Raw genomic sequence first — 22,844 nt, 5'->3', positions numbered from 1 at the left:
CAGCGCGTGTTTTGTTTTATTTCTCACAAGCCACATTCCTCGTTTTCCTCTTCTAAAAAAAAAAAAATCGACTCTTTCTGCACATCCCGTGATGGCATTTATATACAGATCTCAACGTGCTTGACCAGTGTGAGACGTGACTGTCTCTGTTTTATAGCTGGGGGAACTGAGGTGCGGCGGAGAGAAGTGGGAAGTTGCAAACGTGCGGCAAGCCAGCAGCAGAGATGCACGACTCCTGCCTCCGGGCCACGCGCTCCTAATGATGGGATGGTTCCACAGCCCTTTCAGTACCCCCCCGTTTGCCCCTCCAGCACATGTTCCACCTGTGCCGCTGGGAAAGCAAAACCGAGCGGCTCTCCGTGTCTGATGTGACGACGGGATGAACGTGCGTAGGGTCATGCTGCTGGCATCCAGGCAAGCCGTTGCAGAATGGGAGGAATACAGAGGGGCATGGGCAGTGAAGTACAGGGCAACCGCTCTGTCCCGTGTGGCACCGGGGGGCCTCGGCTGGAGCGCCTTCTGGTTTGGGCAGTGCCTTTCACAAAAGAGGTGGATCAGGTGGGAAGAACCCGGAGGCAAGTGAAAATAGTAACTAAGATCCTTGAAGAGGTGACTTACAAGGACAGATCAGAATCCTTAGGCACAGCTAGGAAGGAAAGATCTAAATGTTTGTCTAGAGGTGGAGACTGCTACCAGAAGGACCGTACCCGTCTGGCTGTGGCGGGTGGGACACTAGCTTCAGTTGTGGCAGCCAAGGCACATCTAGATGAGACATCGGGGAATGCTTTTGATTGTCAAGGTGTGGTGGTGCAGCACTCCCCCCCGCCCCGCGCCGCTCGGTGCTTGGTGTGATCAGGCAGCCAGGCCAGAGCGTTAAGGCAGCCTCTTAAAGTCCCCGGCTCCCGCCTCCCCTCCTGCTTGGGAATGGTAAGGACAATCAACCACCTCCTGACAGCCCAGCACCTCTGTACCTGCGTCGTGGCCCAAAGGGGGTGATACCAGACCTTCAAGACCTAGCAAGTTTTGGGCCCGTGCAACTGGTGGAAAGTGCCAGAGTGTTTTGTCGTTAGAGTTGGGCTGAAATGGAGAAGTACCTGACGAAAGCCAATTATCCTGGAACCTATAAAGAGCAACCCTAAGCGAGACCCATTGAGCTCTCCTGGATCGCAGCGGGCTGGGACCAGCACCTGCCCGGAGCTGGGACACCTCTCAGGCACAGACCCCTCCAGGTTTAAAGACCGTCTGCTGACAAAGCTGACAAAAGGCCGGGGTGAAGTCAGACTTGAGGCTCAATTATTGCCCGTTGAAGAATGCCAACGCATTGTATTTGCTCTTAACTTGAGGGAAATTCTGACTATAGGCTAGCCTCTTCCATCCACCTCTCTATCTATTTATGTGTTTGAATATGCACATTTCCTTCAAGAGTGGGTGTGAGCACATATTTCACTGTCTGTGTGTATATGTTTTGTGCCTATACATATATATGTTATTTTGATTTAGGCTACCTTGTGGTAAGTTACCGTGAATCTTGTCATTCTCAAATCTGTAAATAAGTTGCTGTTTTAATTATAACATATTCTACCAAATCACTTTGTTAATCTTTAAATCAGTCAATCATTAAGTGCTGCTAAAGTTCAACCTTTTGGTTTACCTCTCACCATTAATAAATCTTGAATTGCTTCTAAATCATGGTCATGTCAAATATTTTAGTCGGCAACACAAGGTTAGCAAAGAACTGCAAGACACCTCCTTGATATTTAACAGATCTCCTCCCTCTGTGAATTTTAAGACTAGAGTAACAGCTACCAGGAATAGACCAAGTATAGCTGATCCTACCCTAAAATGGGAGAACAGGCTGGTGACCCTCCTGAGGTCCTTTCTGTTTCTGATGTGACCATATGAAGAGAGGGCTGAATGGCTCATGTCACCTTTGCTGAATTGAATGGTGAAATGTCCTTTAATGGTGTCATGTAACAGAATGACAATGCCTTACCACTCACCTCCCCCATAACTGTAATGGACTTGGCGGTCCAACAGAAGAAAAGCTGCATTACTTTGTTTTACTTGGTATGCTCCTTTCAAAGCTGTTTTAAAAAAAAAAAAAAAAAAAAAACAAAAAAACAAACAAACAAACAAAAAAACCCAAAACAACACAAACCAACAAACATTGCCTCTTAAAATGTTACTTTTCACACCAAATGGCCTCTTTGGCACCTACCAGAAGCTGCGAATGCAGCCTTAACTGTGGCATTCCCTGCCCATTCACTGCTCAACAGCAAAGTGGGTCTGCTGTATTACTTTCATTTCTGCTGCCAGAATTTCCCTGGATTTTGAGAAGGACTGAGAAGAAGCATCAGCCACAAATTTAACTAGATGGCACTATAAATACTTTGCTTTGTGCATCATGCTTTTGGGGTGGGAGAGAGGAAGAGCAGGACAGCTGTTGCCCACCTCTAACAGAGACTTGGCAAAAACTCTGACCTGTCTGTTAATGGAGTTTAGCACATCTGAGTGTTAACGAGTTGCTGCACTGTGTAGCTACATGCACTTAATCACAATTCTCCAGCACTATTAAGCTTCAAACTGAGAAATATGCTATTTAAGTGGTTGGTCAAGACTCTGAACTGCATTTGTATAACGTATTTGTTAACTTTAATTCTGAAGATGGAAACAAACTAATCTATCGTAAGACTCAGTTCCTGAAAAAAATTAACCAGTTCACAGGGCACAACTTTGGGAGAGCACAGGCTTAAAGAACTGCAGGAGACAAGAGCAAAATCCCGGTGACCTTACTCTTGTGCTTACATAAAACCTCCCCCAAACTACCCTGATCCAGCTGAAACAGCACAACCTTTACGGAGTGGGCAAAACTATATTGACAAGAAATAACTATACTGGTACAGTGTCTGCTCTTATGCAGCTGTCTCTGGGTTCACATCAGGGGTTGCATCTGTGAATCCATAGAGACTTATAAAACAAATGAAACAAGTCCAATGGAAGGCGATCTGTTAATTCTCACTCACTACTGCACACCCTTTCTTGAAGGCTGGCCACAGCCCTGACAGCTCCCTGTTCTCAGGAATGGGAACTGCCACTTCAAAATGTTGGTAGTGGTAAAATCCAAAGTTCCTAGGAGTGCCGAAGGAAGGACAAGTGGACCATGTGTTTCATCCACAGTATTCTGGACACCTTCGAACTCAACATTTTAAGCTTCACGCATTTTAAACTCTTGGCTGGTACAAGCCAATCATGGTTTGTCTGCATTTCTCCCACTCTTAAGATGACAGAGACTTTTGTGTATGTGAAGGTTTTTAGGCGGGCGGGAGATTGCCGCACTCTTCTTCTTGGTTCCTCCACGCATCACAAGGAAGCAAGTGCGTTTCTTAAGCTTGGACTTTGTCAGGGCAAAAGTTCCCTTGGGCTGTGAATCTTCTCATTGTCATCACACACAGCTGCTGCTTCTTCCAGTGGGCGATTACTGATTACACTGCCATTAACCTGTGTCCAAAGGGCGAAGAATTGAAATCGCGAAACTTGAGGTGCCTCTTGGTGTGTGGTACAACCAAGGTCAGCTCCGTATCAATCTGTAACCTGCATCAGGCCTCTTCGCCTGGCAGGCTGACGGTGCCGTGGATTAACTCCTGCCACTGCCGACGCGCAAGACTAGAGCTGTCTTTTCACACCTGGGCAAGGAGGTACACCCAGGTGCTTCTGGGGAGGCACCTCTGTTTTGGCGCTCCACCAGCAGCAGGTCTGCAAGCACCAGAGCAGACAAACCCTGGAGAAAACACCGGCGGAGCGCAAGGCCCGGGGCGGCCGCAGGCCAGGCCCTGCTGCCAGCAGCCACCACAGAGAGAGGCTTGGGGCACAGGCGGGATAGAGCGCGCCTTCCCTGCGGGGTCTGGGGAGGAGCGAAAGGGCCAGGAGCAAGGTCACTCTTTAATCTTTCAGTTAGAGGGGCTCAAGGCTTTTAGCGCTGCCTGACACCAGCCGGCCTGCTGTACTTCCCGTTGAAGGGAGCAGGTGCCACTTCCAGGCCCCTCACGGGCATCAGCTCGTCGGGCCCGCGGGAGCGGGCGGTAACGGTGACTCGGGGCTATAACGGTGACCCGGTGGTGACTGAGTAACGGTGACCTCCGCCGGGAGCGGGGGGTGCCAGCCTCCCCCTCCACAGAAACCCCCCCCCCCCGCATGCTCGTTCCGGGGCCGCCGCCGTGTCTCCCTTTCTCTCCGCCGCCCGCCCGCGGGAGCCCCGCAACCTGCATAAAACCGCTCGCCCCTCTCCGGCCGCAGGGGCGGCTTTTCGCCACGGCGGGCGGCGAGCCCGGGATCGAGCACGGCGCCTCCGGGCACCGGCGCGGGGCTATTCAGATTCCGGGGCGGGGCGGGGCGGGGCGTGGGAGCCCCCGGGGTGACGCGAAGGGCGGCAGCGGCGGGGACGTCGGTCGGTGCGAGCGGGATGGCGGCTGCTGGCGGCGCGGCCCCGGACATGGACATGGACATGGACATGGACATGGACATGGAGATGGAGCCGGAGCCGCCGCGGCGCGGCCCGGCGGCGGAGGAGGAGGAGGAGGAGGAGGGCGAAGAGGAGGCGGCGGAGCTGTCGGCGGAGCTGTCGGCGCGGCGCAGCGCGGAGGCGCGGCGGCTGGTGCTGTCGCCGCGGCGCCTGTCGGGCCCGCTGCCCGCCGGGTTGTCGCAGTGGTTCCCAGCCCTGGAGGTGCTGGACGTGAGCGGGACGGGGCTGGCGGAGCTGGGCGCGGAGCTGCTGGCCCTGCCGCGCCTCCACACGCTCCTGGCCAAGAACAACCGGCTGGGCGGGCCCGGCTCGCTGCCCAAGGGGCTGGGGCAGGCCCCGCTCGGGCGCTCCCTCCGCGTCCTCAACCTCAGCGGGAACCGCTTCGCCGAGGTGCCGCCCGCCCTGCTGGGGCTCCGCGGGCTGCAGAGCCTCAGCCTCGGCGGCAACCGCCTCCACGGCATCCCGCCCGACATCCAGGAGCTCCGCAGGTGAGGGCAGGGCGCCGGGCGGGACGGGCCCCCCCCGCGCCTCCGCGGCCGGGCCTCTGCCCCGGGGGGGACGACAGAAGCCCCGCCGGCAGCCCGGCTAACCCAGCCGGGCATTCTCGCCGCGAAACGGGGCGGCCCGGTCGCTTTGGGGGGAGTGAGTTTCGTCCGGCCTCGGGCGCCTCTCAGCACCGCTGCTGCTAACGTGTCTCTTCCCCCCTTCGTCAGGTCGAGTTGCCACAGCTCGAAGCCGCTCGCCAGGCGGACGACGGGCCTCCCGCGCTTGCGGAACGGGCGACTCTTCCAGGATTTCCTAGTCCTTGGGCTGCCTGGGCGCAGGGGAGGCTCTCCGCGTGACAGTGTGGTTGGCGCGAGCGCTGACACGCAGAAGGCGCTCCGTGGCTTTGCTTTAATACAGGTCTCTAGGCAAGAGCAAACTAAAGCCCCTGGCCTCGTGCGGCGCGTGGCCGCGCGATACACTGCACGGGAGAATAAAGATCGGGTTGTGGCTTATGCAAACAACAGGGCCTGTCTGCTGGTACGGCTCCGGACTCATCCGGGTGCCTGCTGGCACGGTTGGGTTTCTGTTGTATTTCTGTCCACCCAGCCGGCTCGGGTAGATCTGAGGTGTGGAGCCCTAGGCTGTGCTCGGGTAGATCTGAGGTGTAGAGCCCTAGGCTGTGCTCAGGCGCGGTGGTACATCTGGCTCTGGGGCTGGATCAAACCGCCGCAGGCTGATGACATAGAAACCTGTGGCTGAAACACATCAGTTAGGAACACTGGTGGGGTGGGAACAGATCTTAGGCAGGACTGGGTATTGACTGCCCGCCCTGACCTGGGACAGGTACTGTTGAAGCCTGCCATCCTCCGGGGCAAGCCGAAGGCTGTGTTCTGCCTCGCATGTTACACACGGGCACCTTGGTGCGTTCTGCTGGTTCCTCAAACCTCAGACTGGTCCCTTTGTGGCTGTGTGCTAAGACTTTGGGTCTGAACTTTATTCACTCCAGCTCTTTGCCAAGGGACTTGCCAGAGGCAGCCCCTCCTACGCAAATTCCAGCAACCTTGACCCTAATTAGCTGAATTTGCCCTGATGGCTCAGCAGAGCTGCATCCAGGGGAAGCACAGGATGTTGTATGTGGGGTGCTGCCTCCCACAGCCCTAGGCTGGAGGTACCAGAACTGCTTGAGTGCTGGCGGGTAATGGTTTTGTCTGCCACAACATAATACAGTTGGGTATGTGGCTTTTGCCCAGATGGCACAGCATGTACCTGTTGAGGACCTGGAGCAATTCTGGGTTAAGCTGAGAGACGCTACGAGGCATTTTGAGTGCCCGTGCCCTTCTTGACAGAGTTGGGAATGCGTCCTGGGTTGGGGCTATCACAAGGAAGAGGAACCTCAGCTTTCTCTCTGTTCAGCAGCAGTTGCTTCAGGGATAATGAAGGAAAAGAGGACAGTGGCACCAGCTTCATGGGAAAGGAGGCCAATGGAGGAGAGCCGCTGTATGTGGGAGATAATCCATGTTGCCTCCAAAGCACGCCTGGTAGCATCCAGGTTGTGGTTGGGATCTGATTGCAGAGGCTTCCAGCTGCTGCTCGCATGCTCTCATCTGTGGTTGTGGTTTCTCTCTCTCTCTTTTTTTAATTTTATTTTGTTCCACCCCCCCAAGAAAACAAATCTCAGCCCTGCTTTTTGTTGTGCTGCTGGCCCTGGGAAGGTACCAGGCTGCGTAGCGCTGCACATGAGCTGTGTGCTGTGCTTCACGCTGCACTGCTGTCAAACTACTGCTGCATGGTTACTCTGCTTTGTTCCTCTGGCCTGCACTGAAGCAGGGCTCCTGTTTGTCCTGTCCTGCAGCTTCCCTTGGGCTGGTCATGCTCGAACCCCAGAATGACAATTCTGAGAGGGCAAATGCGGACAAGGCTATTGAACTGTTGGTTTATCATTACAAAGTGATGTGTCAGGTAATAAAACTAGGCTAGACCCAGCTTGTGTCTGCTGCCCGCGTAATCACTGCAAACTCATTGAACTTCTGCTAACATGTCACCATAATGTAATTGAACTTTAGCTTAAGATAGCAAATCCGTGCTCCACCAGGATTGTTGACTTCTTTACCACTATGCCATCAGTGCCTCTTCTGTATCTGGGACTGCTTAAGTAATGAAAGGGAGCAGCACACTTGCTTGTCAGATCTGGGAGGAATCAATACTTTAAATTTAATATTCCTCCAGAAGGAATCCTGAATCTACTCATTGGGAGCCAGATAAGCAGTGACCTGACACCCTTGCTAAAAAAATAGTAAATACCTACTGGAGAGAAACTGCTGCCAGACCCTCCTCCCACCTGCCAACAAGAGAGGTGTCCACAGCATGAGTGGGCAGAGTGTTGAAGTGGGTAAAACAAGCCTGAGCAAGAACAGAGCAGAGCCAGCTGTTGTGGCAGGGCAACACGGAGGCATCTGTTTGTTTCTGAACTCTAGGCCGGGACTTCTCTTGGGGCTTCTCTTAACCTCACAGCTCAAGCTGCAAGTGTCCATCTCGCTGTTTCTGGCAAGCCAAGACTTTGAGCCTTTTTCTGTATGCAACTTCCCATAAAAGAAATGTTTCTCATGTCTTGTGGTCTCTGAGACCACAGAGGAATGGAGGCAGCACTTTGGCAAGACACATTCCTTCTGCTGGTACCAGAGTTCCTGAGGCCAGCAGTTCTCCTTGCCCTGACCCTGGCAGATTCCCATTGGCTCCAAGCACTGATTATAGAGCAGAGTTGCAGAGATCTAGAAATACTTATTCTGTTTCCAGGGAATGTCTGAGCTCTGATGAGATGATTTTTTTTTTTTTTTTTTTTTTAAATTCTTGATAACTAAGCCTCACATCTTTCCTCTGCACCCCATAGTTTCCTCTTGTAGTTTTTGAAGGAGTAGCATGTCAGTTTTGGTGAAGGCCGGGAATACAGCAGGTAAGGATTCTATGTGGTAAAGTTGAAAGAATAGAAAGCTGATGAGTCTGATCTGCTGAGGGAGAAGGAACATGCTGGCAACTACAAATGCAAAGGCCCTGGAATGAGAGACGTGTGCCATGTGTTGTTGTTCACATGAAGACAATAAACCCACATCTTTGCAGCAAGCTGGGATCAGGCATTTTGTGCAAAAACTTTTCCCTAGCGTATTCCTAGTGATTTGGCAAGTTAATTAACAGTGATAAGAACCCCAGCCAGTTCTGCTGCTGTCTTGTTTTATTCCTTCCAGCTTCAGCCGCCTGCCCCATCCTTGCCCACACAAATCTTTGTGTGCAGTACAGGATCCTGCATGGAAAGTGAGTGCCTTTCTACCTGATTATTAGTTACCTCCTAGGCTGTTGTAGAAGGACCACCTATAGATGTCCTGATGCTTGAAGCTTCCATCCCAGGGCTACGTAAGTGGATGATCGTGATTGCTCTGGTGATGGCAGCAGGATGATGCTGGCACCAAGGACGAGTAGCCTTTGCTTCATGTTTTCCATTAGAAAAATGCAAGGCCCTTTCCTTCTAATTCTCTGTGGTGACCGTAATTGTCTATGGTGACCTGAATATCCTCTTAGGTTTCTGAGGAAGGTAAGTCTGGGCCCTGCTGAGGGCTTGTTTAAATCCTGTTGTGGCTGTGGCAGCCCTTTCTGTATGCCCACCACCCACGGTTACAATCAGTTAGCAGTGTCAGTACAGTGCAAGTCCTGAATTGCAGCATTGGCTGTTGCCGCCAATTTAGAGCAGAAAATGCACCAGATGGGTGAGAGCAGCCCTCTTGGCATTGCTTTTCTGTTTGTTGCCAGCTAAAAGATGAGCTTAGCATAGGTAGACGTAAGCGTCCTCTTTTCTGCAGTTCTCCCTCCAACAGTGACCTGGCTGTGTTTTCAGTGTGAGGTGTTACGGTCAGCCACTCTCTCCGATTGGATTCACAGCCTGCAGCAGCTCCTGAGCTGTGATCTGCATAGACATCCCACTGCTGCGTTGGTTGTGCTTATCCTTCCTCTGCTGAACCATCTGGGGATGCGCTAAGGGGCAGCGTCTGTTACAGCTGGTGAGCTACATGTGTGGTCACCTGCTCGTGCCTCCTCTGGACAAGATTTGTTTGGCAAGTCTGGTGGAATTCAGCTCTGATTCTCACGGTCTAGCTGTGGCTTTTGGCTTAAGGGTGCCCGGATTGCCCTGGTGAGTGCGCGCTTGGGGAAATGTCTTGTAAGTGTCCCATAAAGGGAAGAATTCTTAAAAGCGTGGCAAAATGCAGTTGATACCTTGAATCTCCTGATCCAAATTTTGAGTTTAGTTTTACTCTTCTAGTGAATACTCTCACGCTCAGTGGAGCACCAGGAGCAGGCAGAAAAAGCTTGGAAAAGAGCCAGGCTCTTTCCAGGCGTCTGCCGTGCATGCTCCTTTCCTTCTTGCCTGGATTCCTCTAGTAAAGCCCAGTTGTGCAAGGGCTGGGATCAAAGGCCTCAAACGCCTAACTGGATTCATCTAAGTTTTGTGTAAAGGCTTAGATGCAATGAAAACCAGAGTATTTGCTTTTATTCGTGGGTAGTGTTAAGCATGTTAGACAAGCATATACTTAAGAACGGCTGTTACAATGTGGGAAAAACGGCAAGTGAAGCTTTGATAAAGATACAGCATTAGGAAATCTGCTTGCTGCCTCCCTTTTTCTTCCCCTCTTCAAACATTTTGCAAATAGTTTTCAGACAACTGTTTGATCTTAAATTTGCGTGTCAGCAAAGGCTATGCAATTCTCTCAGGAATTAGCAAATCGTAGAACAGGGTTAACAGGAGTGTACTGTGGGCTGCTTTTAAATTCCTCCCTTGCATGAGCCTAAAAAGTGCCCTGGAAATTTATTGCTAAAATGTTTATCTTAAAAAGACCTGGAGCTATTTCAGGCTTCATTGTTTCTTTTTAGATTACCTATTTAGATGCATCTGTTTGATGTCAGCTGTTAAATTTTATCCAAAGAAGCATCTGTGGGGAAACAGGGTGGATTGAAAATTTGAGTATCTTCTATGCCAGAAGACATTCTCCCCTTGAAACATGCTATGAAAATGCCGTGGTAATTGCTAGGGTATCAAAAATGCCTCTAGTGCTCAGAGTGGGCTCTTCTTACTTACTGTTTGGGGGCTTTTTGATTTGTTTTGTGCTACAGGATGAACTGGAAACCCCCAGGGCATACTCAAGCAAGAATGTAGCCTTTGCCACCACCTGAATTCGTAGTTGTTTGAGCATTTCCTTGCTCCCTTCCTGTATGTAAAAGGAATTCCACAGCCACCCTACAGCCTGGTGGTGTGACATCCCCTGCTAGAGAGGGATGACACTGCGTGGGCCCGGCGTGCCGGCTGCTGCTTGGCAGCAATTAGTACTGGCTCTGCTGAGCGAGGGGCCTGCTGGATATGAGGCTGAAAGGGACTCTGGCCTTTCATTAGTGTATTTGTAAATATTGCTAAAAGGCAGGAGAGAAAGTGTCAGCCCCTATTAGTTAGTCTATCAAATGGTGGGGGGGTTTTCAGTTTTTGTTGGGATGGATTTTGTTAGTAGTTTTCCCTCCTGAAACTCGTTCAGGCAGAGACTGTGTGGCAGGTCGGCAGTCCATCATTTATTCTGGCTTCAAAAATTGGAACTGAGCTTATGTTCATTTGAGGCTGGCTGCTCTCTGGCTTTTCTAAGTTCCTGGACTGACTTTTGAAAGTACAGAAAAATTCCAGCTCTCCCTCTGTGTACACAGTGATGCATGAGACCTTAGCTAGCTGGTCCAAATGACTATGCAGATTAATGATTGCCAGAAAAACTAGGTCTTGGTGTGAAAGGTTAGTTAGAAGCATTCACTAAGCTCAGTCCCGTCTCTGCTGTGGTCCTGTGAAAAAAAAAAGATGGTAAATGTTGCAGATTGCCTCGTTGCAGGCTCTTTTGTGAGGAGGGCAGAGCTCAGCAACCTGCATCTTGAGTAGGACAGTGAGACAGCTTGAGAGCCAGCATTGCCTTGGCCTCTAGGTATGGGCTTAGTAAGGCGGGAAAATCAGGCCAGGATTAGCTGAGCTGGGAACAAACTGTGGCCCCAGCGGTGTGGTCAGCGCTCATGACAAAAGAGTTGTGTCTCTTCAAAATCCTTGCCTCTGTCGTGATCAGCTTTGCTCAAACAATTCTTGACGGCTTAATCTGATGCAGAAATGACTATTGTTAATTTTTCCATCCTGCTCAGCCAAGACTCGGCTAGATCCTTCTTTCTAGTGAATTGTATTTTGGGGGATGGGAATTACATATTTCTTTTGCCTACTGAGCAGTGTTTCAGTGGAAGCTACAAGAAGGTCTTTGCTGTATTTAAAATAAGTTTCTTTATAGTTTCAAAACCTCCTCCTTGTGCCTTTTTTAGTAAATTTACCATCTAATTCATATCTTAAGATGATGTTGGAAATTCTGATTTGCTGTACTAGACTGGGCCCAGTGAGCTGTTGGTCTACTGACCTCAAAAAAGTGATTCAAAAGATAGGTTAAAAAAAAAGACAATTTTTGAGAAGCTCTTTGTTGCCACTGAAGGAGCTATCTTATTTAGTGGATTTTTAGTTAAGAGACAGTTTGTAATCTGGTGTTGGGGCTTTATACCCTAGCTAGTATAACTGAGTGTTCTCATTACACAGACTTTACAAAGAATGGATTTGAAAGCTGAAAGTAGTTTCTAAGCAGTGTTTTTGTATGCTTAGCTTGTGCCGTAAACTGCTCTTGAAACTTAAGTATTTAATGCCTTGAAATGAATTTTAGAACCTATATACTATATATTTTGCACCCTTCTTCTCCTTCCCTAGTAGTATGTGGTTTTGTGCGGTGTGGCTTTATGGGCATTATTGTCTTCAAACACAGAAGATGAAGAGTTAATTATTCACTTTTCCTAGGAAGTGGAAACTTGTACGCATCTAAACCTTGTTTAAACATTGAAATCCACATCACTACAATTCCCTTGCCCAACAGTTTTTGCTTGTGGGCTCCAGCAACGGCGTGGAGTTAAAATATGCCTAGGAATTGTGTGGTCAGCAGTTCAGTCCCTAATGAGAGCCAAGCAGTCTAAATCCACCTTGAGAAACAATGGAGGTTGAAGGAGGAATTTTGGTTAAAACTCAGGGCTTTGTTAAGGGATCAAAATTTAATTAAAAATAATCTCCCCTTGGCATGGTATCTGCACAGCAGCCTTCTTCCTACCCCCACTCCTCACCTACAGGTTGTCTGTGTAGAAGAGAGGCTACTTCTGAGCGGTGGGGCTTTGGTGGTTGTTTTCTTCCTGTGTGCCTTCTTGTGTGTTCAGAGTAACCTCCAGATGTACTGCCCCACTTGATCTCTCAGCTGAAGGAAGTACGGTTACTTCCTTTCTTGTAGTCAAATTCAGTTTAAGGCTTAATTTTGTGCCTACTTTGCAAATTTCAGTTATTTAGCTTGTCTCTGACATACTCCAAAAAGGTAAGTGAAACGGGGGAGGGGAGTTAAGCTCTGTGGGCATCTCCTGGTGTGTTGCAGAGGTCTGTCCTTCTGTTCTTCACTGCTGGGCAGATGGACCTTTGTGCTGTGTCAGTGGCCCCTGTAGCCCAAGCAGATGCTGTCATTGGATCTTCGGGGTTTAAGTTTCTTGCAAGAACTAAACGAAATAGTCTTCTGTTCTTCTGCTCCATCCCAGGGGAAGCCTCAGAGAGTAGCTTCTCTGGTGATCCACACACGCTGTGGTGCCGTTGCAGGGCTCAGACCTTCTCTGGGTTGACCACCATGTCCCTTGGGTGGTTTGGTCGTGTGTTTCTTCACCTGTTGTATCCACAGCCTTTCTTAGTAGCTGTGGTGAGATGAAGGTGTCTCCTATTCCAAGGAGGTTATAGCCTGGCCTTAAAGAAAGGCTGAGGGAGCCTGGATGATTTCTCGTTCCCTGACCTGTGGGGAATGCTTGGTGGATCAGAAGGAGCCCATGTACACTGTAGTTAGGCAGCTAACCTGAGTATGCACTGGAGATCTTGAAGCAGCACCTGCAGAAAAAAGTGGGATCCACTTTTTTCAGGCATGGGAAAAAAATGTTTTCTGGACAGAAAGGACTCAGACTGAACCTGCCTTTGCTCCTCTTCCAGACAGCAGCTGAGAACAGGGGAGGAAAACTATTTGACTCTGTGAAATGGGGACTTGAGGCTATTATGTCGAAGAGAAGCGCTTGCCAATTTTTCTTCCTAGAAGGGCAGAGATGCACAGCAAATACTGACTATTCCACTTGGCAGAAGGGATCTAGTGCCTCTCTTTGTTCCTGTCTCCCATCCACTGAGTTTTCACAGGACATCCAGTGGAGTTTTTTTGTTTGTTTTTTAATGTCCAAACTGCAGTTAAGCCCAGCTAATGTTTTTGGTAGCTTTGGGCTCCATGACTTCGGTATACCGAAATCTATCTGAGAAATGACATGTATATACTTGCACGACATAGATGCACTCTGCTGTTGCAGCTGTGGTGGGGTTGGTACGTGAATTGTATCCAAGTGGGACTGACTGCCTCCGACTTCTGCTGAAAGGTTGCAGTGAGTCACTGAGGAGTCAAATGATACCATAAAGAGCAACCAGCACTTGTGCAGGGCCAGGATTTTCAGGGAGAGCCACTGCTCTCTTGCTTTGCTCCTGCTGAACCTGAGAACTCCCGCTGGCTACAAGAGGAGCTGTGTCAGTGCTGCAGGCCCTGTGTGTACAGACTGCTTTTACTTGAAAGTAAGAGCAGGAGCTTTGTATGTGGGGTTGGTGTAAGAATACATAGTTGTCTGGTACGTCTACAGGTGTAATAGTAACTGCAGGAGGCTGGAGGTAAATCTCAACATTATCTGTTGTGAAACAGCAGCTCTGTTGTAATTCTTATGTGCAACTCTGCTTTTTTTCCCCGCCCCCCAGCAAATTCTCATACATAGTCATCTGTAAGTTTTCTTTAAGAAATGCAGGAGATAAGAAGACCTAGTGTTAAATGAAACTGGAAATGACCTTAATGAAATAATCCAGTGTTTTCTCTTCTCTTTCTCAGTTTAGAGTTTCTATACCTTGGAGGGAATTTCATTACTTCAATTCCACCTGAATTAGCAAACCTGCCTTCTCTAAGCTATCTAGTTTTGTGTGACAACAAGATCCAGAGCATTCCACCTCAGCTGGCACAGTGAGTATTTATTGCCATCAGCCACCAGCTGTAATTAACTCTTTGAACGTTTTCTTCTGTATGTGTGGATAAAAGCACCTGGGAGGACCTATTTGTCCTTCACTGTGTTGATGTGACCAGACTTGAACAAGATCCTTAGCATGGTGCACTGCAGGCACACCATGTAAATCTCCATCAAAGGGTTATGGGAAAAAAAAATGTCACCAAGTATACACTTTAAGGTGAATTAATAGATTTGTACAGAAAGCCCTGAGAAGTACATGGGCAACTCAGAAAAGATAAACTGCTATGCTGCCATATTCTTAGTGATGAATGCTTGGTCTGTTTTGTCTTTCACTCAAAGCCTTTTTGTGTGTGCTTTTGTGTTGTACCATCCTCTGTGTTCTCTTGACATTTCTTACTCTAGGATCTCAGAATGTTTTAGTGTTCATTAAATCCTACAGCACAGCTCTAGAGGATAAGTTACTGCTTTATCTGTTCCACAGTGGGGAAGAGGACACTGCAGACTCTGTATGAGTAGCCTAAAATGGGAGGTAAAGAATTCAGTGTGTAGCTGTAACCCCAAAAGCAATTGAACGGTGGCACAGAGTTTTCTCAGTTGGAATTTGATGGTGTAGTGGGATTATTCTTAATGTCCAGTTGTCTCATAACTTGTACTGGTTTGAGAGCATCCCTGGACGCTGTGCTGGAGCATTGCTTTGTGCTTCCTGCAAGAGACGAACGCCTCCTCCAAAGCCAAAAAGCTACTTGTCACCCATGCTGATGCTAGCCTGGCCTGACCTTGCTTAGCTTTTGAGATCTGGTCGTATCCCAGAGCAAGGGGATGCAGCTGCAAGCAATGGAAACAACTATGGGGTTTTCCAGGGTTGGCTGCCTACCAGCAATCATCTTTAATGCATGAGTGAAAGCAGGTGGCATGTTGTTCAAAGTATTGCATGGAACTGTTCTTGATACATGCACTGCGTACAAGGAAACCTTATCTCCCCTGAAGGCACACTCAGTATGTATACTTTTGTTGTATGCTACCTTTTTTTGGGGGGAGTGTGCATGAGGGGGAATACTGAGAGAGACAGCAGCATACTGGAGACTGCGTTTCTTTAACAGGTATTCCAGAGCTGAGCCAGATTTTCTAGGGCTTTGTGTGTGCTGGAGTAAACAGCAGCTCCTGTAGCACAAATTTATGCTTTAAAAGGAAGAAAAGCCAAAGAAAAAGAGCTTGGTGGGAGAGGGTAATCAGGTCTGTGTAATGCAGTTGTGGAATGGTTTTGCTTCCCCATCTTGACTGGGTTTCCACCTCTGTCCTCAGGCTGCCTTCCCTGCGTTCCCTTAGCCTGCACAATAACCTGCTGACTTACCTTCCTCGAGAGATCCTTAACCTGGTTCACCTGGAAGAGCTGAGCTTGCGTGGGAACCCACTGGTGGTTCGGTTTGTCCGTGACCTGACCTACAATCCCCCAAGCCTCCAGGAACTGGCTGGACGCACAGTTAAAACTCGCAATGTTCCCTACGCTCCCAGCGATCTCCCGGAGAATCTTGTCCGCTATCTGAGCTTGGCCAGCAACTGTCCCAATCCTAAATGCGGGGGTAAGTTCACCTTCACTGCTCTGCCTCCTGCTTTTACCCGATGGGTTTTCTTTCCTTCTGACTTGCCGTGACTTCAGTAGCTCAGGCAGGTTAGATGTGTCGTTGCATCCAAATTCTAGCTGTATTTCGTTGGCTCCAGGTCTCCTGCAAATTTGTCTTTAAGGAACCTTGTTCACTTAGGAACGATGTTCAGAGTTGTAGTGCTGGTTTGCTGTATTTGCATGGGAATTCTGTCAAAGTCTTTGCAGCTCACTATGCGCTCCACTGTGCATATGCCCAGCACTGCACTATGCTTTTATGGTCTGAAGTTTCTGATCTATCTACCCTGAAAAAGCTCAGTCTAAGTAATGGACAGGAGAATATTTGCAAGCGCTCTTGCTGAATAGCAAGCTTCATTTCTGGATGGAAAAGAGGAGAGGGACTGTAGTGCTTGGCAGTTACCGAGAGCAACTTGTTTAGCTCTTGCTTGGGACTACTCGTGTGTAGTTCCTGGAAGGAGAAGACTTCATAGAAAAGCCTGGAATGCTTGTGCTTAATTTGGCTTAATGCTTAATCTTTATCCACGGTAAATGATCTGTGCGTTTAGCCTTTAGAAGATTAAGGAAGAAAATAATTAATTAGTATCTACCCTGCAGTCATAATGCAGGCTGTTATCTTATCTCCTTATAGGGCAATATCAAAGCAAGCCCTGTAAGCAAACATGGAAGGCTTGGAACTTGTGTTGAAAGCGAAAGAAATGTTTCCTTTTTTAGAGTTTTGTGCAGCTTGTATAACAGTGGATCGGTTTTGCTCTTTCTCACTTTTCCTTATGAACTATCACAGTACTGCAGTGTTGTTCTAGCACTGCAGGAGAAAAGCCTACTCCAGACCAGCCTAGGACTTAAAACACCGCTGGAAACTTCTGAAAATGGCAGTGTCTAAAATCACTTGCTGTGACAGGAAAAGAACGTAATTGTGTGTTACAGCAACACTGTTGCCATGGAAAGTAGCATCCAAACTCAGCATGGTGACTTCACTCAAGCAGAAGAAAAGTAAAGCTACGAAGGTCTATTTGTGAATGCATTTTTGCTAGCTGGTAGAAGAGGTTTTCCAAGTCTGAAAATAGAGTGGATGAATTAATTTGACATTTAAGAAGTTTGCAAATTCCCAGCCTGATTTCTCCCTCATGGTTATAAGAAATTGCTGAATTCTTTAATTCTTTGGAAGTGGCTGCCCTGTGTCTCTTGGTGTAGAGTGTGCCATTCTGAATCACCTACCAGATACAGTTTTACAGGTGGTGTTGTTTTGTTTTTTGGTTTTTTTTGTTTGTTTGTTTGTTTTTTAACACTAAGGAAAGAAATTTCACATTTCCATAGGTGTCCTGGCCCCTTCTCTTCCTCCAGTATCCCTTGTTGTATGTCCGGTGCCCTGCCAGTTAAATCCTAATTTGAAGCCTTTGCACTGGCCGCAGTAACCTTGCAGAGCTTACAGATTTCTCCGCGTGGGGCCTCATATGTTCTTACTGCTCCTTCTGCCCTTACAGGTGTCTACTTTGACAGCTGCGTCAGACAAATCAAGTTCGTCGACTTCTGCGGGAAGTATCGCCTCCCGCTGATGCACTACCTGTGCTCCCCGGAGTGCTCCTCTCCCTGCAGCTCTGCCTCCCAGAGCTCGACTTCCCAGAGCGAGTCTGACTCGGAGGACGAAGCCAGCGTCGCTGCGCGCAGGATGCAGAAAGTCCTTCTGGGATAGCGGGGGCGAGCGGGGAAGACCAGAAGGAAAACGTGTTTGGAAAGCATTAATGGAACAGCAAAGCGGGAGCCTCTTGGCCCGAAGGGCTCTCAAGAAACTGTCCTCAAGTCCATGTAAGGGGCAGAACATCTTAGCAAGCCTGGACTTGCTCGGGGCAGTGCTATTTCGGGGAACTCCCTCGGTGGCACACTGCCTGTAGGGTGCCTGGGATTGTTAGAAACATCTCCTGTCTGGGAGACACCCCCCCTCCCTCGTACGGGCTGGGGAGGGGGATCTGTTCTCACTGGCGGATTGAGAAGGATTTTAATATATGACACTTACTGGGCTTCAGTCATCCTTCAGAGCAAAGGAGACTGCCCAGATCTTTTAACACTGTGGTAAATCAGAAACAGGCTAATGATGCCATGTGAGTATGTGTGGACCCCAATGTTTTATATAGCGTTTTGATTCCTTGCTGTCTCCTTTGATTTCAGTTAGATTTTACACCCATCCACTAAAAATGGGAGTTGGATTCTTCTTTTTTTTTGTTCAGGAGTAGATTTTTTTCAAACTCTGGTTACTCTTCCTTTGCCTAGAGGCGTAGGGTCTCTTGTGCTGTTACAGATGTTACAGGCATCATAGAACTGAGCCACGTTTTTTTCTCCCTTGTTATACTAAGCTGCTCTTAGCGTTTCCTCCTAACTGTATTCATTATTTTTTCCTCCCGCTGCCTCTTCCCATTACACCTGGAGTGTTGCTGCCTTTATGGTGCCTTCAGAAAACAGACAAGTTGTTCTATTGAGACTTGGTATTACTTCAGACTTGCAGCCGTACATGCCGGTGCAAGGGACCAGATGTGATGCTCTGTATCATGTTTTTGAGCCTTAGCTTCCTGGAGCAAATCTGCTTTTATATCTGTGAATTGCAGGAAGGGTCTTGATTGACATTTCTTGTTTCTAAACAACCATGTCCCCCTGCTGCAGCCAGCTCTGCTATGCTTGGTACAGAGTTACTTTCCATATTTAAGGTCATCTGCTTAAAGTAGGCAGCAGCTTAATGAATTAGAAGTGCTGAGAGAAGTGCTGTGGAGAATGGCCTTTTTTTCTTATTCATAACATGAGAGGAAAAGCCGGTAGGGAGGCTAAGGCGCAAGAATCTTGCATGAGGTGGTTTTGAAACCTCTTCCTTATTTATTTGTTTGCATTTGCTCTTGTTCTAAGAGGTTTGGCAGTCTGTTAGATTGTTCAAATAACACATTCGGTTATCTTAAACTATGTTTAAAGGAAAGCTGCAGAAAATAGCTCAGAATTTTTAAGTATCAAGAAATAGCTTATGAAAATTAATATTATGTATTGACAGGGATCCATAAATCTTCTTTATGGGGCTGTTGTGTGTTTTTCTCAGTGAGAACTGCCCCCTTATTAATATTTCATGACAGACAGTCCTTTTGATGCAGTTTCAGATAGAGAAAATCCAACTGGGCCTTTGAATGCCTGAGCAGAGCAAATACATTGTGTGAATGTAACACATTCATGTAAATGAACAAGAAAATCTTTTCTTAACCAACTTTGGTCCTTGGGAGAAGATTAAAAATCCATGCTCCTCTCCTGCATTCAGAAAACGCATGTACCTATTTGAATATCTTATGGCAGCTCTGTGTTAGCGGTCCTGTTTAATTATATTTGACACTTTATATATAAAAGCACTTTGATAATTCTACTCTTTGTAACTAGCTTTAGTGATTTTTTTTTTTTTTTTCAATTAGACTACAATTTTTCCTTTCATGTGACCTGAAGAACAAGGTCTGTGAAACTTTGTGTGTTCCAGTCTGTCTTGGTGTGCAGGTTAAACTTCTCGCCTTGCATTTCCTTGACAGCACTGCTCATTTCCCCATTTTCCTTTAGAGAGAACTGGAATTTGAAAGAAATGGTCTGGTTGTAAAATAGCATCCCATCCATTATTAATCACTGCAACTTAGTCTGAAGATTCCCCACACACACAGATCCACAAGGAGCTAAATTGCACATGCTCTGTGCCTTTCCAAATAATTTTTATTAAGTATATTTTTAAGACACAATAAGGCATATGTGCAAAGCAACTGGATGTCACTTTAGCAAATTCTGTGAGGTTTGCTTGGGAAGAAGAACCTACAGATTTTGAGAGAAACAGACTGCATGCTGCTAGTTAAATTGGGATCAGTGAGTGGCCTGTGTTTTGTTCTTCATCTCCTCTTTCAGATGCTTGTTCCTGTCCCAAGTGAATATCGCCATACCAGTGCTGAAGGACAGTAAAATGATTGCAGAGCCACAATTTTAAATTGGCTGCTAGTATAAGAGCAGTGAGCAACCAGGTGATCTAGACCTTGGCTCTTCTGCCAGTGAAAGTGAGCCACACGAGTAGAGATCTCAAAACCTTTTGAGCTCAGGGCCATGAGGTATACCACCTTCCTTTCTTCTCATTAGCAGCAGCTGTCTTGGCTGTGCATTTTTCCACTTCACAAGGTTAGATTTCACCACGGTTCCCGTTCGCACAGTAGCACCTCTGTGTGTGACGGGTTAAAACCAGTGGTGGCCGGTTCTAATTTAGCTTGATCCTTAATTGCATTTTCTTTCCTAACTGAACAGGCATCCCATTTCTGCCCCAATTCTAATAGGGCTAATCTTTTTTCACAGCTTCTTCACTGTAGCCAGGTCAAAACTTGACAGCTTATGCAGTTGATATCTATGCATTTTTAGACTTTATAAAATGTCTTGTCTCTTAAAAATTTATACGTATTCCTGAATAGGGCTACCAAGTTTTCTTTTTGCTGCTGGGCTTTAAAGTGCAATTCAACTAAGACTTTAAAACAATCACAGACCTGTAAGAAAAACAAATGGTTGGTTGATTGGTTAGTTGTTTTTGGGTTTTTTTTGTTTTTTTTTTCTTTTTTCCCCTCAAAAGTGGATTTGAGAGGACTAGACATGCAGGTTTGTACTGTAGTGCTTAATGTACTGAGCCCCCAGGAGTTAAGTTTTTCAGCAATTATTTGCCCCCAAAGACTGGAAAATGTACTGGGGGCAACAAAATAGGTAAGACACAAGTTGAACATACAGTGATGAATGATGGGGACTCGTTCCTACTATCCCCTTCTCAGGGGCCCTGAGAAGTAGAGGGTGGCTTTGCCATCATTGTATCTCTTTTTTGTGAGTTTTAAGTAGTGGATTTCAGTTCCTACAGATGTGTCTCCGAGTGAAGTCTTCAGACAGTGTTTTGGTATCAGTGCCCTTGTCGCTGCAGCAGCCCAGCACGTCCAGCTTTTGAAACTGCTCTTAAGCCGAGACGCGAGTGTGTGAAGCAAAGTTGCTCGTTCCCTCTTCCCCGCGGGGCCCGGGGCCGTGCCTGCATTCCTCCTCTGCCCGGCCATCTCTCTGCCAAGGGGAGCTGCTGGTGCGTTTCTGAATGCAGGTACTTAATGTGAACAGTGGGGTCATGTTAAAAAGAAGCAAAATATCAATTTGACTGGAAGCAACTTATACAGTTGCCAATTCTTTTATGTTTCTCTTTCTTTTAATAAGAGGTGAGACTTGAGGAAGTCAGTAATGAATATTTAAACATACTCTGAAGTGGCCAGATGCAGTTTTTCATGGGCTTCTGTCCTGGTCATTTTAAGTCTTTGAAATCTTGTGTTGAATTATAATGGGAGTGGGGGGGAGGGAGGGGAGAACCAGCTCCTTTTTGTTCCTTCTTATTCTTGGCAATAATGAATGGAAGGAATTTAATCCAGTGAAAGTAATGAAACTTAATCCTTGCAATGTGTCTTTGTTACCCAGTTCAAAGAACTATTTTAATGCATCTTATTCACACCATGCTCTCCCTCCCTTCTCTACTTGAAGATACTTCAAGTAGACTACTTCAGAATGCACACTAATACAGCAGTAACTCTATCTTGGAAACCTTTCTATTGATTATTTCATTTGCCTGCCTGACTAGAGGATTGATCTTTTACTGACCTGAACATTAAGGGTAGAAAGGGTTCTCATCCAGCCCTCTTGTTGAATTTTTATCATGAGCATTTGTTTTAGGAAGACTTAAAGTGCCTTATGTTTTTAAAAGTGTATTTTGCTAGAAATGTATGAAAGTAGACTATCTCTAACAGTATTTCATTATGAGCTGTAAAACAAATTGCAAACACTAAACCAAAAATGTTATTTCTACAGTTGTTTGTCCATTATTTGCCGGCATCTTGATTCTGGGGTTGCTGCAGGCAGAACCCTGGCAGAATTGTAAACATTAAGAATGGGGCTATACATGGTCAGATGAGATTTGACCTGTGCTATGTAAAACCAAGAGTAGGTGAGAATTCCAAAGGGACTGCTGAAAATCTTGGCTTTTGGGGCCCACTTGGGACAGCCCAGTGTGTGTTACAGACCGAACCCAGCTTTACTTCTGGTATAGTGTTGCAGAAATTTGCTCCACAGTTTCAAAGGTGGAAGTAACTCACGGGCAAGATAAATGTACAAAGAAGAGAACATGGTGTCATGGTGGAGATTTCCAGCAATATGAAACAACAGTTCTAAACTTCTTGAATTGTTTCCCTCTTAATATGCTAACCCTGAAACCTGTAAATGACTTTTTGAATGTTAATTTTCTGATCATGTTAACTGGCTAATGTGTTCCCATTTCTTGAGTAATCCCATGTTTTCTCCTACATCCTGAAAAGTGTTTGTGATCTATTGCCAAAATGTTTTAGATCCTACCGTGCAATTACTAGTTGTCAGTGCAGAAATGTGCTGTATTGGAAAGTGGGACAGTGGGAAGCAACAATTACTCAATATTTGCTTCAGCAGGAACTATTTCAGAGATGGTTCAACTTCATGTATAATGAAAAACCTTTCAAATCATGCAACAACTCCGTTTCAAATAACATAAAGTATTGAGGAATGCAGTGACTTTGCCTATAATAACCAGGCTGAGACTATTATTCTTTGTTAACTAATTTAGAGATATCCTTTTCTGTGCCTTCTTAATACCTTTCTTTGGAAACAAAATCACAGAAATGGTGGTTTAAAGAAACTTCTGGTGGTCTCTAATCTAACCTCTTCATTTAAGCAGGACTATTGCCAGCACTAGTTCAGGTTGCTGTGGGTTTCTCTAGCTGCATCGTAGAAACCTCCAAGGATGAAGAGTCCACAATCTCTCTGCCTCTGGTGCTATGATCTCCTCCATGTGCAGAAGTCTGTCCAAAAGTTCAGGGTCTTCCTGACATTAGTTGCCTGTCTTCTGACATCAAGAAGCAAATCTTGGCTCTCAAAATTCCTTCTCTGCTTTTAGTACTAATGCAATGTGGAGAGTGTAAATCATAGAATGGTGTGGGTTGAAAGGGACTTTAAAGATCATACAGTTCTGACCCCCCT

General features: G+C 47.0%; 1 protein-coding gene across 1 annotated transcript; it reads left to right on the top strand.

Annotated features, from left to right (window-relative positions):
* Window positions 1–4,445: 4,445 nt before the first annotated feature.
* LRRC58 (leucine rich repeat containing 58) lies at window positions 4,446–22,503 on the top strand. The gene is made up of 4 exons (XM_042788925.1): window positions 4,446–5,007; window positions 14,029–14,157; window positions 15,464–15,741; window positions 17,264–22,503. The coding sequence occupies exons 1-4, from the start codon at window positions 4,460–4,462 to the stop codon at window positions 17,470–17,472; spliced, it is 1,164 nt and encodes a 387-aa protein (XP_042644859.1). The 5' UTR covers window positions 4,446–4,459; the 3' UTR covers window positions 17,473–22,503.
* Window positions 22,504–22,844: the final 341 nt, after the last annotated feature.

Source organism: Tyto alba, unplaced genomic scaffold, assembly GCF_018691265.1.
Source record: "Tyto alba isolate M040663 unplaced genomic scaffold, T.alba_DEE_v4.0 Super-Scaffold_14, whole genome shotgun sequence".
Taxonomy (NCBI): domain Eukaryota; kingdom Metazoa; phylum Chordata; class Aves; order Strigiformes; family Tytonidae; genus Tyto; species Tyto alba.
This window is presented reverse-complemented; position numbering and strand designations above follow the sequence as displayed.